This window comes from Staurois parvus, unplaced genomic scaffold (assembly GCF_062004578.1).
Source record: "Staurois parvus isolate SC_StPar_1 unplaced genomic scaffold, SC_StPar_1.0 ptg000086l, whole genome shotgun sequence".
In the NCBI taxonomy this organism is placed as follows: domain Eukaryota; kingdom Metazoa; phylum Chordata; class Amphibia; order Anura; family Ranidae; genus Staurois; species Staurois parvus.
Window position 1 is genome coordinate 1,486,867 of NW_028317882.1, and position 16,465 is coordinate 1,503,331.

At 40.1% G+C, this 16,465-nt stretch overlaps 1 protein-coding gene across 1 annotated transcript in view; it reads left to right on the forward strand.

Annotated features, from left to right (window-relative positions):
* GTF2E2 (general transcription factor IIE subunit 2) overlaps positions 1–16,465 on the forward strand; it is a 101,637-nt gene that overhangs the window by 62,456 nt on the left and 22,716 nt on the right. The window contains exon 4 of the mRNA XM_089669977.1: positions 15,709–15,816. Coding sequence (XP_089526103.1) covers positions 15,709–15,816 — 108 coding nt within the window. The remainder of the gene's footprint in view (positions 1–15,708; positions 15,817–16,465) is intronic.

The window sequence follows — 16,465 nt, forward strand, 5'->3', positions numbered from 1 at the left end:
TTATTTACAGCTTTAGCAAAATAATTGCTTTCATTTTTGTACATTGTACAGTGTTTCTGGTTCACACCAAAATGTAGTGTGGGAAAGGCTTGTTCCTTGTGCATTTCCAGCTCCACTTTCAAAATGCACTTCCTTTGTGATCTACTGCAGGTGCGAATTCGAACGGCAACCCAAATACAGATCAGAAACAGTGGATTTGCGGGTACCAGATCGTATAATACCGCAGTACCATGCAATTTGGTGCGGTGCGTTTTTCAAAAATAGTATATGCACTACTTTTTGTGCATTCTGGTGTAATTTGCAGACCAATTGAAACCTCCATCACGTTATTATTGCAGACTATGTTCCCATTGGTTAAATCCTCATTGATAGAGAATCCAAATTTTGACTTGTCACCTGAGCAGGAAGATAGGAGAAATCATGTAATGGAGACACTTGTTCCAGTGATGGTTGTCTAAGAATGTAATTCCTTATTTTGTGTTTTTGTTTCTTGCTTCACATTGTGTTTTAAGTGATTATAAAACAACCCATACAGTTTAAACTAGAAATGAAAGGCAAAACATTTGTGTATAGATATTAAAAAAAAAACATTCCCTGCATAAGTAGCTGGGTGAGGAGAAGCAGCAGCACACTGAACTTCACAGTGGAAGGCTGTGCGGGGGAGAGGAGCATAGCTTGAGAACTGACCACACTGTGCTCTCCTGCCTAAAGTAGTCCATTTTTATTAGGTAAGCAGAGTGACTGGCAGGAACATCGGGGATTTCACACAAAAGTAATACAAATAGAACAAGATACTTTTTCATACGTTCATTTCATGTAAATGCTACAGCAGGCACACATCAGGAGTAGAGTTAAGTTTGATGTTCGAGTCAAACGTAAGTTTGATAAAGGACTTGTCAAAGACTGCCTTCTGTAATTTTTTTACACTACAATATTTTGTGTGGGTGAATGAGTAGCGGTACCATGTACTCCATACTCAATCACATGGGGGGTGGCAGGATCTGGGGGCTCCTTTGTTAAAGGGGGCTTCCAGATTCCAATAAGACCCCTCCCCCCAGACTCCCACGACCACTAGCCACTGTTGTGGGGAAGAGGCCCTTGTCCCCATCAACATGCCCCTTCCCCCCAAAATCCTTCCTGACCTGTATGGATTTTGGGGGTACCCCCATGCCCTTTAAATTGAAAAACAAATGGTGTGGGAACCCCGCGTCGTTTTTCTGTTATTTTTTTTTATTGCCAGCAATTCTTTTTACATTCAGCTGTTAGCGTGGAATCCCGCTGACAGCTGAAATGTTAAACAATGTTTTCACTACTAAAATACCGCATGACTTAATAATATAACTCATGCGGTGTTTTAGTAGCTGTGCAGTATCTTACCGCATACTCGGATTGCGGTAAGATGCCGCTTAGTGAATTGTCCCAGTTCGAAGTGCACCGTCGAACTTTCATTCGGTTCAAATGTTCGACCGGGTATTCGGCCCATCACTAATCAGGAGTATGAAATGTTGGTTTTATATATTCTTTAGGGGGACTGGAAATGAAAAGAAATCTTCCCAATAGGACACAGGTGGTAATAAAGTGATGAGTTTTAACACTTTCTTACTTATCCAAAATGAAAAAAAGTTTGCGTTTAAATATACAGGTGAAACTCAAAAAATTAGAATATCGTGCAAAAGTTCATTTATTTCAGTAATGCAACCTAAAAGGTTAAACTAATATATGAGATAGACTCATTACATGCAAAGCAAGATAGTTCAAGCTGTGATTTGTCATAATTGTGATGATTATGGTTTACAGCTCATGAAAACCCCAAATCCACAATCTCAGAAAATTAGAATATTGTGAAAAGGTGCCATATAAGTTGGATGTTACCAAAGTGCTGTATCAAAGCACATTAATAGAAAGTTATGTGGAAGGGAAAAGTGTGGAAGAAAAAGGTGCACAAGCAGCAGGGATGACCGCAGCCTGGAGAGGATTGTCAGGAAAAGGCCATTCAAAAGTGTTGGGGACTTTCACAAGGAGTGGACTGAGGCTGGAGTCAGTGCATCAAGAGCCACCACACACAGACGGATCCTGGACATGGGCTTCAAATGTCGTATTCCTCTTGTCAAGCCGCTCCTGAACAACAAACAACGTCAGAAGCGTCTTACCTGGGCTAAAGAAAAACAGACCTGGTCTGCTGCTCAGTGGTCTAAAGTCCTCTTTTCTGATGAGAGCAACTTTTGCATCTCATTTGGAAACCAAGGACCCAGAGTATGGAGGAAGAATGGAGAGGCACACACTGCAAGATGCTTGAAGTCCAGTGTGAAGTTTCCACAGTCTGTGTTGATTTGGGGAGCCATGTCTGCACGATATTCTAATTTTTTCGAGTTTCACCTGTACTTACTGTATATAGCTCTGTACCGACTAGTTATCTGGTGTCTGAATTACAGGAACAAAAACTGTGGGGGAAAAGTTTAAAAAATATTGGTGCCATATACCAAGCATAAACAGATTGCTACTCAACAAAGATAGATGGAAATGTATCAGGATACCAAAATGCAACCTCTAAAATATCTATTCAGTTTGAGAACCACTTGTATTCAAGGCCAGTAAGCAAAGATGCAAAGCCTGCTGTAGGGAGGACAAAACCTGGACCCCTGAAAAATATGGAAAAAATATGGCCTGATAAGTTTTATCTTTCACCAGATTTTTCACTTTGGAATAGCTTACATTTTGACTACACAAAGAGATACTTCAAACTCTATTGTTACCTATTTAAATATGGTTGTGTATCCTTAAAGGAATGGGTGTGTATCCTTCAAGTGATCTTGGGGAATTATAGGGTCTGATGACTACTCTGCATTGTTGGTCAAGAAATTTTACTGAAGCAGCTGCAAACACGGTTTTCTGAAGATGGCGTTCCCTTATTGCAGTGTGATAAAGCCCTGATATACACTTCTAAACAAATTCAAAAGTGCTTTAATGGCTTCTAGGATAAGATTAAATTTTTTCCATGGCCTCCACAGTCACCATATTTAAATATGACTAAAGCTTTATGCAAAGTGGCACCTTTACAAAACTTGCTTGATGTTTTTACATGTGGGATGTAATAATTTTTTTTTTTTTTTTAGAGTTTTTTTTAGAGTTTTTTTTCTTAGGCCTCATTCACACTGACATTCCTGTGTTTAGCTTTTCTAAATGCTGGAGATGTGATCTGGGAAGTAGAAGAAACTTATAATGTCTCCCAGATCTCATTTTTTTCCCTGTGTTTTAGATGTTCCTGCTTCTACCCATGTTTAGAGCTTCAAATGGAATCCTGGATACACGGAATTCTATTTTCTCTAAGCACAGCTAAACTGACTGCACCTGAAAACAGATAAACATTTTGGGGTTATTTACTAAAACTGGGAAGTGCAAAATCTGGTGCATCTGTGCATGGTAGCCCATCAGTTTCTAATTTCATCATGTTCAGTTAAGTTTTGACAAAAAGAAACCTGAAAGCTAATTTCTCTGCAGAGCTGCACCAGATTTTGCACTCTCCAGTTTTAGTAAATCAACCCCACAGTGTCAATGGCATCATTGAAGAATCGTTGTGCCATTCACATGAAGGTGACATTAGTGCACACCGCTTCCTGACATGGGAAACAGGCACTTCTAGCTAACTCAATGGACTGTGACAGTGATTCGACAGCTTGCTGCAAACATAGCTGCAACCAATGAGATGCTTGCTCAGATAAGCTCTGAGTGTTACTTCAGGGTACCCACCTTCTGCTTCCATTACTGTTTTACCTTTTTTTTTTTTTTTTTTTTCACGTCACCTGCTACACATGTCCATAGAGTTGCCTGGAAGTCCCTTAATGTTTACTGGTAGTTGGATCACGGAAAGCCTTCATCCATAGTACCTTATTGCTGCATGTCAGTAGAGGTGGATCTGTCACCACTGGTGAGCTGTGTGGTTTATCTGCTTACTGATGTATCACACAGCTGACTGATCATACAGCTTCCGTTGTGGTACCAGCAGACCCTTCTTGCTTTTGTGAATGACGAATGACTGTGTTTGTCTCTAGCATGTGCCTACTGCCAGTGACTAGCACAATTACACCTGATTAAATTTACATCTCTTTGTGAACAGCATGCTCAGGCAGCAATGATGGGGGAAAGAGAGGAGTTGTAAGCTGTCCAACCACAAGATGAATTTTTATTTCTTATTTAGGTGTGAATGCTTAGCAGGAGCATGCTGGAGTGGAGACAAACTCCATTGTTCACAAAAGCAGGGGGAGGGGTCAGCTGGTATCAAATGCAAACACTCACAATAGCGATGGATCTGTCAGCACTGGCGGGGCTGCAACCACAGAAGGATTTGGAACAAGACCATGTGCTTTGTAGCAATAGTTCGTACATATATATATATATATATATATACTATTATATTGACACAAGTCAAAAGTATTCGGACACCCCTCCAAATAATTGGATTCAAGTGTTCCAATCACCTCCATGGCCACAAGTTATAAGATCAAGCACCTAGGCATGCAGACTGCTTCTACAAACATTTTGTGAAAGAATGGGTCGTTCTCAGGAGCGCAGTGAATTCAAGCGTGGTAACATGATAGGTTGCCACCTGTGCAGTAAGTTTATCCATGAAATTTCCTTGCTACTAAATATTCCACAGTCAACTGTTAGTGGTATTATAACAAAGTGGAGGCAACTGGGAACAACAGCAACCCAGCCACGATGTGGTAGGCCACATAAAATGACAGAGCAGAGTCAGCGCATGCTGAAGTGAGCAGTGCGCAGAAGTCAACTGTCTGCAGAGTCAGTACCTAAAGACCTCCAAACTTTGTGTGGCTGTCAGATTAGCACAACTGTGCGTAGAGAGCTTCATGGAATGGGTTTCCATGGGCGAACAGCTGCATCCAAGCTTTGCATCACCAAGTGCAATGCAAAACGTCAGATGTAGTGGTGTAAAGCACACTGCCACTGAACTCTGGAACAGTGGAGACATGTTCTCTGGAGTGATGAATCACGCTTCTCTGATTGGCAATCCAATAGATGTGTCTGGGTTTGGCAGATGCCATTAGAGCTATACCTGCTTGACTGCATTGTGCCAAGTGTAAAGATTGGTGGAGGGGAATTATGGTGTGGGGTTGTTTTTCAGAGGTTGGGCTTGGCCCCTTAGTTCCAGTGACTAGAACTTATAAGGCATCAGCATACCAAGACATTTTGGACAATTTCATGCTCCCAACTTTGTGGGAACAGTTTGGGAATGGCCCCTTCCTGTTCCAACATGACTGCGCACCAGTGCACAAAGCAAGGTCCATAAACACATGGATGAGTGAGTTTGGGATGGAGGAGCTTGACTGGCCTGCATAGAGTCCTTACCTCAACCCGACAGAACACCTTTGGGATGAATTAGAGTGGAGACTGTGAGCCAGGCCTTCTTGTCTGACATCAGTGCCTTATCTCACAAATGCACTTCTGGAAGAATGGTCAAACATTTCCATAGACACTCCTAAACCTTGTGTACAGCCTTCCCAGAAGAGTTGAAGCTGTTAGAGGGCGGGCCAGCTCAATATTGAACCCTACGGACTAAGACTGTGATGTTATTAATGCTCATGTGCGTGTAAAGGCAGGCATCCCAATACTTTTGGCAATAATAGCGTGTGTGTGTATATTCACACGCACTTTTTTTTTGGGGGGGGGGGGGTATATGATGGTAAAGATTTAAATGTTCACATAAAAATACTACAGAACATTTGATTTGATAAATTATCTGTTTGGAATAAAACAAATGAAAGTGTCACGCTGCTAGCATAAAATTATAGATAATGTTTCAAATGCCCATTACTGCATGATGTGATTGATATGTAATTTATTATTCACATGTAACTGCAGGGTCCTAATGGTAAGCTCTCTCAGTGCATGCTTAACTGTGACTGGGAGTCACCAGTTCCTAGATGCCCAATCCAAATTGAATTGCATCTATCTGCTTCAGTTAACTAGAAGTAGAAGTCCTTTGACTGATTTTCCAATTTAAAAAATCTATACATTGTTTTTAAAACACATATATCCCACATACACTGCTCAAAAAAAATTAAAGGAACACTTTTTAATTATAGTATAGCATCAAGTCAATTAAACTCCTGAGATATTGATCTGGTCATTTAAGTAGCAGAGGGGGTTGGTAATCAGTTTCATCTGCTTTGGTGTTAATTAAAAAAAGTGCATTAGATGTGCAACAATGAGAACCCCCAAAACCAAAATGGTTTTACAGGTGGATGCCACTGACATTTTTTTGCTATTCATCTTTTCTGACTGGTTTTCACTAGTTTTGCATTTGCCTAAGGTCAGCGTCACTACTGGTAGCATGAGGCGATACCTGGACCCTACAGAGGTTTCACAGGCAGTCCAACTCCTCCAGGATGGCACATCAATACGTGCCATTGCCAGAAGGTTTTCTGTGTCTCCCAGCACAGTCTCAAGAGCATGGAGGAGATTCCAGGAGACAGTTACTCTAGGAGAGCTGTACAGTGCCGTAGAAGGTTCTTAATCCATCAGCAGGACTGGTATCTGCTTCTTTGTGCAAGTAGGAACAGGATGAGCACTGCCAATGTCCTACAAAATGACCTCCAGCAGGCCACTGCTGTGAATGTCTCTGACCAAACAATCAGAAACTGACTTTATGAGGGTGGCCTGAGAGCTCGAAGTCCTCTAGTGGGTCCTGTGCTCACTGCCTGGCACCATAGAGCACGATTGGCATTTGCCATTGAACACCAAAATTGGCAGGTCTGCCACTGGTGCCCTGTGCTTTTCACAGATGAGAGCGGGTTCACCCTGAGCACATGTGATAGACGTGAAAAGGTCTGGAGAAGCCATGGAGAATGTTCTGCTCCTGTAACATCGTTCAGCATGACCATTTTGGTGGTGGGCCAGTGATGGTCTGGGAAGACATATCCATGAAGGGACACACAGACCTCTACAGGCTGGACAATGGCACCCTGACTGCCATTAGGTATCAGTATGAAAACCTTAGACCCATTGTCAGATCCTATGCTGGTGCAGTAGGTCCTGGCTTCCTCGTGGTGCACAATGCCCGGCCTCATATGGCAAGAGTATGCTGGCAGTTCCTGGAGGATGAAGTAATTGATGCCATTGAATGGACCCCACGCTTGCCTGACCTGAATCCAATAGAATAGAACACCTCTGGGATATCATGTTTTGGTCCATCCGATGCCGCCAGGTTGCACCTCAGACTGTCCAGGAGCTCAGTGATGCCCTAGTCTAAATCTGGGAGGAAATACCCCAGGATACCATCCATCGTCTGATTATGAGCATGCCCCGACCTTGTCAGGCATACATACAAGCACGTGGGGCTCTTACAAACTACTGAGTACCATTTTGAATTGCTGCAGTGAAATTGCAGCAAAACGGACTATCCTGCTGCATCATTTTTTCACTTTGATTTTTGGGGTGTCTTTGAATTCAGTCCTCTGTAGATTGATAATTTTCGTTTCCATCAAAGGATGGGGCATCCTTACGTTCCTAACACAATACTCAGTCCATATCAGTATAGATATCCAGCATGATATTTTTCCCCATTGAGATCTGATGTGTTTTCAAAGTGTTCCATTAATTTTTTTTGTCCAGTGTATAAAGACACCATCACCTTGCCCATTCAGGGCAAAATGAGTGTTTCTTAAAAGGGCATCCCTTAGCCTCCTTATACTTGTACTTATACCTGTGCTCCTTTACAGCCTCCCCATTGGCCACTTCAGGGTATGTAGGAGCATGTGATCTCAGTGTCGGCTACTAAGCACCAGGGAGCTGCAAGGTGTGCAGGTAAGAGAAGTATATAGGTAGTAATGGATGACCTTTCCAGAGACACTGCAGGACAAGGTGACATCGTCTGTTTAAGGATATATTAAATTGAAAAAAAAAATGCAATGCGTGCCATACTTCGTTAAACACTAATGCTTAACCATAAAGGTAGGTGCACTACATGTATATAGAATAATAGAAAATTGTGAAAAAGACACCAGTAGAGCTAATAGAAACAAAAAATAGGTATAAATCAGTTTATTATGAAAATAAAAACATAGAAATATAGGCAAAGCACCATACAACACAATACACAAACCTATCCTACAAACCATAAAATACCCATCTTAGAGATGATTCCCCCAAGTGGTGCACAAAACGAGGACACCTGCAATCAATATATCGAGGGGTTAAAGCCAAAAAGTGCAACAGTGGGCACAGTGCATAATAGCAGGGTTACTAAAGGAAAGGGAACCACCAATGGAATTGATATTTAAACAAAATCAGGTAATGGTCGCTACAGTGCCCTGCAGCAGTAGCTAAAGCACACAAGATTAAAGCAATGTACAGGTGAAACTCGAAAACTTAGAATATCGTGCAAAAGTTCATTTATTTCAGTAATGCAACTTAAAAGGTGAAACTAACATATGAGATAGACTCATTACATGCAAAGCAAGATAGTTCAAGCCGTGATTTGTCATAATTGTGATGATTATGGCTTACAGCTCATGAAAACCCCAAATCCACAATCTCAGAAAATTAGAATATTACATGCAATCAATAAAACAAGGATTGTACATAGAACAATATCGGACCTCTGAAAAGTATAAGCATGCATATGTACTCAGTACTTGGTTTGGGCCCCTTTTGTAGCAATTACTGCCTCAATGCGGCGTGGCATGGAAGCTACAAGCCTGTGGCACTGCTGAGGTGTTATGGAAGACCAGGATGCTTCAATAGTGGCCTCCAGCTCTTCTGCATTTTTCGGTCTCATGTCTCTCATCTTTCTCTTGTCAATGCCAAGAGATTCTCTATGGGGTTTAGGTCAGGCGAGTTTGCTGGCCAATCAAGCACAGTAATCCCACGGTCATTGAACCAGGTTTTGATGCTTTTGGCAGTGTGGGCAGGTGCCAAGTCCTGCTAGAAAATGAAGTCAGCATCCCCATAAAGCTCGTCTGCGGAAGGAAGCATGAAGTGCTCCAAAATCTCCTGGTAGATGGCTGTGTTGACCCTGGACTTAATGAAGCACAGTGGACCAACACCAGCAGATGACATGGCTCCCCAAATCAACACAGACCATTTAAAGGCTCAGGAACCCTTTGCAGGTGTTATGGCTTAATTAGCTGATTAGAGTGGGACACTTTGAGCCTAGAATATTGCACCTTTTCACAATATTCTAATTTTCTGAGATTGTGGATTTGGGGTTTTCATGAGCTGTAAGCCATAATCATCACAATTATGACAAATCACAGCTTGAACTATCTTGCTTTGCATGTACTGAGTCTATCTCCTATATTAGTTTCACCTTTAAGTTGCATTACTGAAATAAATGAACTTTTGCACAATATTCAAATTTTTCGAGTTTCACCTGTATATCAGCCCCAGTCAGGAGTGAATGGCAAAGCAAGAAGCAAAAGTCATTCACTGTTATAGCAGCATATAAAAAAAAAAAAGTAACTGAGATAAAATAGTGCTTGCCAGCAGAAAGATTTATGAAGATGGTACTAATTTGCTCTATATAATTGTAGTGCTGGGACATCTGCTGGTAAGCTTATTGGTTTCTTCAATGCAGATCAGAAAACCAGGCTTTGTTGGTAGTGCTAATGGATGGTATGCTCTCAATACAGTCCCAGCAATGCAGCCAGCTAAACGCGCTGTATTATCCAATGTTGTTAGCTGTTATTAGCATTTTTTTTCTGCTCCTAGAAGCTAAATAGTGTTATCTTATGTGTTCATGCACACTACTTTAGGCTATTTTGAGCTTCAGTGTCTAGGAGCGTTTTGTAGAGTTTTTTGGGAGCGTTTTTCCAGCATAAAAAAAAATGTTAAACACTTCTAACAGCTTTTTTTTCTATATGTACTGTAAAAACACTAATAAAATGCTAATGTTCCTAAATGCTACTAAAAAAACGCTATTACCAGTGTTTTTTTTTATCCAGCATTTTTGAACTATTGTGCAACAAGTCTAAAAGTCAATGGGAATACAAAAGCGGCTTGAAACATGTTAATGCAACTTAGCAAGTCAACTGCAAATCAAATTCACCTGCAAGTGAACTTTGAATGATCTCAGAAACGTCTCAAATGGATTTTGTATCCAAGTGAATTGTACCAGAAACAGGCTGCCATCAACACAAACCCCTACACACTGCCTTATTTAATCCCAGCTGGCTTTAGTGTGAAACCCTCCAACATTCCAACATGTATCAGCCTTCTATTCTGAGAGGAAAGGAGATTGTCTAAGGAACTTCACAACCGTATGCTTGCCACATTTACAGTATTCGTGTTTCTTAAACATTGCTTCTATACAACTCTTTTAGGTGTTCTGTAGTGTCTGAGGCCCAGAAGTTGTTCAACTACTAAAAATGAGCACATGGCCCATATACCATTACTGCCAGCATCCAGTTGGGTTGTTTTTTTTTTCTTTCTCCCAAACAGTACTGTTAGGACCTTGAGAAAGGTGGCACACCCTGAAAAGCTTGTTCTGAAAGTTTGGATGTTCAAAATTTTTTTTATTACAAACAGTACTCATTTGTTCTTGTTGCAATTGCTCTAAAACCGCTACAATCACCTCAAGCATGTTTTCTCCTAAAAATCATCTGATGCATATGCAAGCATTACACCATTGCACCATGTTTCCGATCTTGGTGACACTTTGGAATTGGTAGGACACACAAAAGTAAGAATATATTCCCATAAATAAATTCTACGCCCGTATTTGTCCTAATATTAGTGAGGGAGAGCACCATACCTGGTATGTCTCACACTAATATAGCAAATTCATCTGTATAGTTCTTCTCATACCAAGCTTGTCCAAATTCCTTTTTTGTGTCAACAACTTACCTATTGGTCCCACCTTTTCCTGACCTAACAACGTTACATACCTTTGATATTATCCAGCACTTCAGGAATTGAAACTGCAGTGATGCACACATTGTGCTATTGAAACATATTAAACATATAGAGGTTGATTTACTAAAGGCAAATAGACTGTGCAGTTTGCAAAGTACAGTTGCATTCTGCAAGATCAGTTGCTCCAGAGCTTACTAAATGAGCAGGGGCTCTGCTGACTCCCATCATCCAATCATGTGCAAGCAAAACATTTTTTTCTTTTATTGTTTTGTTCCTTGCATGTGATTGGGTATTTGTTGTAAAGTGAAGCTTTACCTCATTTACTAAACTCTGGAGCAACAGCACTTTGCAAAGTGCACAGTCTATTTGCCTTTAGTAAATCTACCCCTTTGTTTACTATTTGTATCCTGTGCCCAACAAGATGATCGTGCCAAAGAGCATGCTGAAGTTAATGAATATATACCATTTTCAGATTCTTTTACTTGCAATCATGGAAACAGCCCACTTTATCTGAGGTTATTTTTCTGCTTTGTAATTGGCTCATTGCTTTTCCCTAACCTCGAGGTCCAATACATGCAGCCTATTGCATTTTCTGTTTGGTAAGGTTCTTGCACAGTGTTTTAGGTCTAAAGAGTTGCCAGGTACAATGTATTAGAACACTCAGACTTTGATTTTAGTAAAGGCCAAACCTCCAACGAAGCACTAATTTTGTTGCCAGAGTTATACTTTAACTTTTCAGATGCATCTTGCCCCTTTAAAGTATATGCAAAAATATATACCTCACTATATTGAATGCAATATGACTTTTATTATTATTATGTGGTCACTGGCTGTCAAGAGACTCCCTTGCTTGATCTTCTGTTGCACAGCATTTTAACGGTCATGGGGAATAAAATATACAGTTCTTTATGTAGATATAATAAGCACCATTTCCATAGTCTCAAGGGCCATTTAAGCATTACCTAATAATGTGATTACCTCATTTTAGTTACTCGTTCAACCAAGTAATCTGAACATGTGGAAGTAATCCCTGAAAGCCTGCCAAATGCTGACACCATGTTACCTCGTATCGCTTATTATATTACTAACTTCTTTCACCCATTCTGTTATAGGAGAGAACCCAGGAGACATTCCTGCTTAATTGACAACAGTAGACTGAATCACCACATTATACTGATAGAGTAGACTAGTCAGTGACATCGTCTTACAACTGATTTTTATTTTGTGTCTCTTGATTCTGTTGGCTATGACTGGAAAACCAGAGCAATCTTTGGGGCTGATTGACACCTCTTTGTTCCACTTGTATATGACAAGGTAGTCAATCTGATGTTTATTCGCCCTTATAATCCAATTTAGAAATAAAGGATAACTTGAGTCTGTTTGGTTTGTGTGAATTAACAGACATTTCTTTTCTCTGATTTGTCAGTAGCTATATATTTTCTTAAGTCCATTGCTTCTTCTTGCTAGTTGCCTTTTCTAGTGATAACTTTCTGTGTCTTTTTTTTTTTTTTTCTGTCCCCTGCCTACGTACATGCAACATTAAGGCAGGCTTCAGAGTTCCTGGTTTTTAGTAAATAAAGAACTCCTAAAAGATCTGCAAATGGTCAGTATCGCTCAGTGTTTACTTCTCTGAGCTGTACTGGACTGTTTAAGGTGCTATGCGATAAGTGGTAATTTGAGCACCTATATCAACCAATAATATTTTTTATTGCACTGACATACAGTAAGTAAAGTGAATTGAGATTGGTTGCCATTGCTTATTATACTTTGTAGAATCTGTAGGTGCAGTGGCAGTGTTTAAAAGGTACATTCTGGATTAAGAGAATGAGATTTATTAGGTGACTATTCCAGGGATGTCTTGGTGGTCACTGTCTGATAAGACCCTGAATATATGACCACATCAGCTTTCACAGGGCTACACTGGTAGCATTCAGGTCCAGGTCAGCAACTGGTAATATAAGGATTATGGTCACAGCTTGAAAACAAGTACCTTCAAAAACCTTTTGGCAGCTATAGCGTTTATATTCTCCTACCATTACAGAACACAGACATCCTTTTATTCCCCAGGATGCATCATCTCATTCCTTTGAAGATGTGCCTCTTTTTATTTGCTACCCCCCAGAATATAGTGTACAGGGTATACATAATCATTCACTTACTTAGTGTTTTAATGTGGCAATTGTGTTTGTGGTGTTTGTTGCACATACAGTGCCTTGAAAAAAGTATTCATACCCCTTGAAATTTTCCAAATTTTTTTCATGTTACAACCAAAAACGTAAATGTATTTTATTGGGATTTTATGTGATAGACCAACACAAAGTAGCACTTAATTGTGAAGCGGAAGGAAAATTATAAATGATTTTAACATTTTTTTTTTTGCAAATAAATATTTGAAAAGTGTGGCGTTCATTTATATTCAGCCCCCTTTACTCTGAAACCCAAACTAACTAAAATCTAGTGGAACCAATTGCCTTCAGAAGTCACCTAATTAGTAAATAGAGTCCACCTGTGTGAAATTTAATCTCCGTATAATACAGCTGTTCTGTGAAGCCCTCAAAGGTTCGTTAGAAAACATTAGTGAATAAACAATATCATGAAGGCCAAGGAACACAAAAAAGGTCAGGGATAAAGTTGTAGAGAAGTTTATAGAAGAGTTAGGTTATAAAAAAATATCCCAAGCTTTGAACATCTGACAGCACTGTTCAATCCATCATCCGAAAATGGAAAGAGTATGGCACAACTGCAAACCTACCAAGACAAGGCTGTCCACCTAAACTGACAGGCCGGGCAAAGAGAGCATTACTCAGAGAAGCAGCCAAAAGGCCGATGGTAACTCTGGAGGAGCTACAGAGATCCACAGCGCAGGTGGGAGAATCTGTCCACAGGACATCTTAGTCGTGCATTCCATAAATCTGGCCTTTATGGAAAAGTAAAGCCATTGTTGAAAGAAAACCGTAAGAAGACCTGTTTGCAGTTTACGAGAAGCCCTGTGGGGGACACAGCAAACATGTGGAAGAAGGTGCTCTGGTCACATGAGATCAAAATTTTAACTTTTTAGCCTAAACGCAAAATGCTATGTGTGGCGCTAAACTAACCCTGCACACCACCAAGAACACACCATCCTCACTGTGAAATATGGTGGTGGCAGCATCATGTTGTGGGGAAGCTTTTCTTCAGCAGCGACAGGGAAGCTGGTCAGAATTGATGGGAAGATGGATGGAGCCAAATACAGGGCAGTCCTAGAGGAAAACCTGTTAGTCTGCAAAAGACTTGAGACTGGGGCAGAGGTTCACCTTCCAGCAGGACAATGACCCTAAACATACAGCCAGAGCTACATGGGAATGGTTTAGTTCAAATCATATTCATGTGTTAGAATAGGAAGACTTGAAAATTACTGTTCACAGACGCTCTCCATCCAATCTGACAGAGCTTGAGCTATTTTGCAAAAAAGAATGGGCAAAAATGTCACTCTCTAGATGTGCAAAGCTGGTAGAGACATCCCCAAAAAGACTTGCAGCTGTAATTGCAGCGAAAGGTGATTCTACAAAGTATTGACTCGGGGGGCTGAATACAAATACATGCCACAATTTTCACATATTTATTTGTAAAAAATGTTGAAAGCCATTTATCATTTTCCTTCCACTTCACAATTATGTGCCACTTTGTGTTGGTCTGTCACATAAAATACCAATAAAATTTACGTTTATGGTTGTAACATGACAAAATGTGGAAGATTTCATGGGGTATGAATACTTTTTCAAGGCACTGTATGAGAACACATAATACAATAGTAAAGAGGAAATTGCAGTTGCTTTATGGTGCTTGTAACATGTAAAATCCTAGCTTGGCAGAGACTATAATGTTCAACTTTTTTTTTGGGGGGGGGGGGAATGGGAGGCAACTGCAGCAATTCCATAACACATTAAACCCAGCTTTCACAACATGCCATTGAAGCTGCTGTTGACACATATGCAAAATATTGATTGCGATTGTATTGCAAGAACTTGACTGCTTATCTTCTGTACATTGACATCTGGTGCCCATATGTTGTGTGATTATATAAATAAAATAGTATAATCCTGTATTAAACATTTACTGATTATCACGGACTCCTCTGTGCCCATTTCAGTATGTAATGGATACACACAAAACCGTATGGAAGAGGTACAGTGTCCTACTCTACTACTACTTTTACTTATTTTCCAATTATCTACCCAAATTAAATCACGAGGAACATCAATGCCAGTCTAATTTAGTCCTATCCGCTTTTAGAAATTCACTGAGAGTCTCCTAATACTGCAACCTGAAGTCAATTCTACTGATTATAACAATGGTGCCCTTAAAGTGGAAGTGGAAGGATGTCTATAAATTCCTATTCTGAAGGCGCTCCAGTCTCGTCACATGATCACCCTACTGGCTGGCTTCAGTGAACAGGAGAGATCACCGACAACTGCTGCAGAGCCTGAGTGGTGATCTCATCCATAGACTTACTATTGGGCATCCTTTGCCAGCTGTTCCTCCTCTATATTGGCGTTGCTGCTGACAGCTGATTATGGGACTGGACAAGAACGTCTTCAGAATAGGTAAGGATAGACATCTTTCTTTTACAGGTTAGTTTAATATAGGGCTTAGAATGGGGGTGGGAGCAGGTTTAAGCTTCGGTAGTATTTGGCTGGACTTCTACTTTAATGCCATCTGACAAAAAAAAAAATGTTTAGATCTTCCAAATTATTTGTTCCTAACTGCTTTCAATTACCCGAGCCTTACTATTGTTTATGTACATAAGTGAGGATGTGGAAGTCGGTATGTGAAAATTAACATGTCAGTTTATCTCTGCAGACCCGACACCAGCGAGGTGACACGTACCCACTAACATTAGAAGAAATACTGGATGAAACACAACACCTTGACATTGGAATGAAACAAAAGCAATGGCTAATGTCTGAGGTGAGGATATAGACTAATGGAAAATATCTGTTTGATTAACTGCCTGTATGCTATAGATGTATAAATACCAAGTGTAATGGGAAATTTGTTTCCTTGGTTGGCGAATCTGCAGGGGAAACGGTTTCCTTTTTAAGAAGAAAAGTGAACGAATTGATATATTTACCTCCCATGAATATTAGCTGAGTTGCACTGGATATAGCACACACGTTTTGCACCCTGTCACTCTTACACCACTAAAGAAGCCTTTTAGATGAAACATGTTGTGTTTTGTTTGTTTTTTACATTGTAGATAAGTGCTGCTCTAGCACACAGGAACTACTTTCTGTTTTAGTTAAACTATTTTTATAAGTTAATATAATAAAAGTAAATTTTTAAGGATCCATTGGGATAGATGCACGGTGTGAGAGCACATCATCCGTGCACTGAAAATCAATAGTGATACCCAGAGTGAGATCCAATTTAGAATGATGCAAGTTCAAGCACAAGTTTTTGTTTGTGACTAAATGGAAGACAAAGGGGACTTCGTCATATACATGGACATGTTAGACAGGAGCTAAGGCATGTTTTCTGGTCTTTTAAGCAATTACAGTATGCTTCTCTTTATATATATATATATATATATATATATATATATATATATATATATATA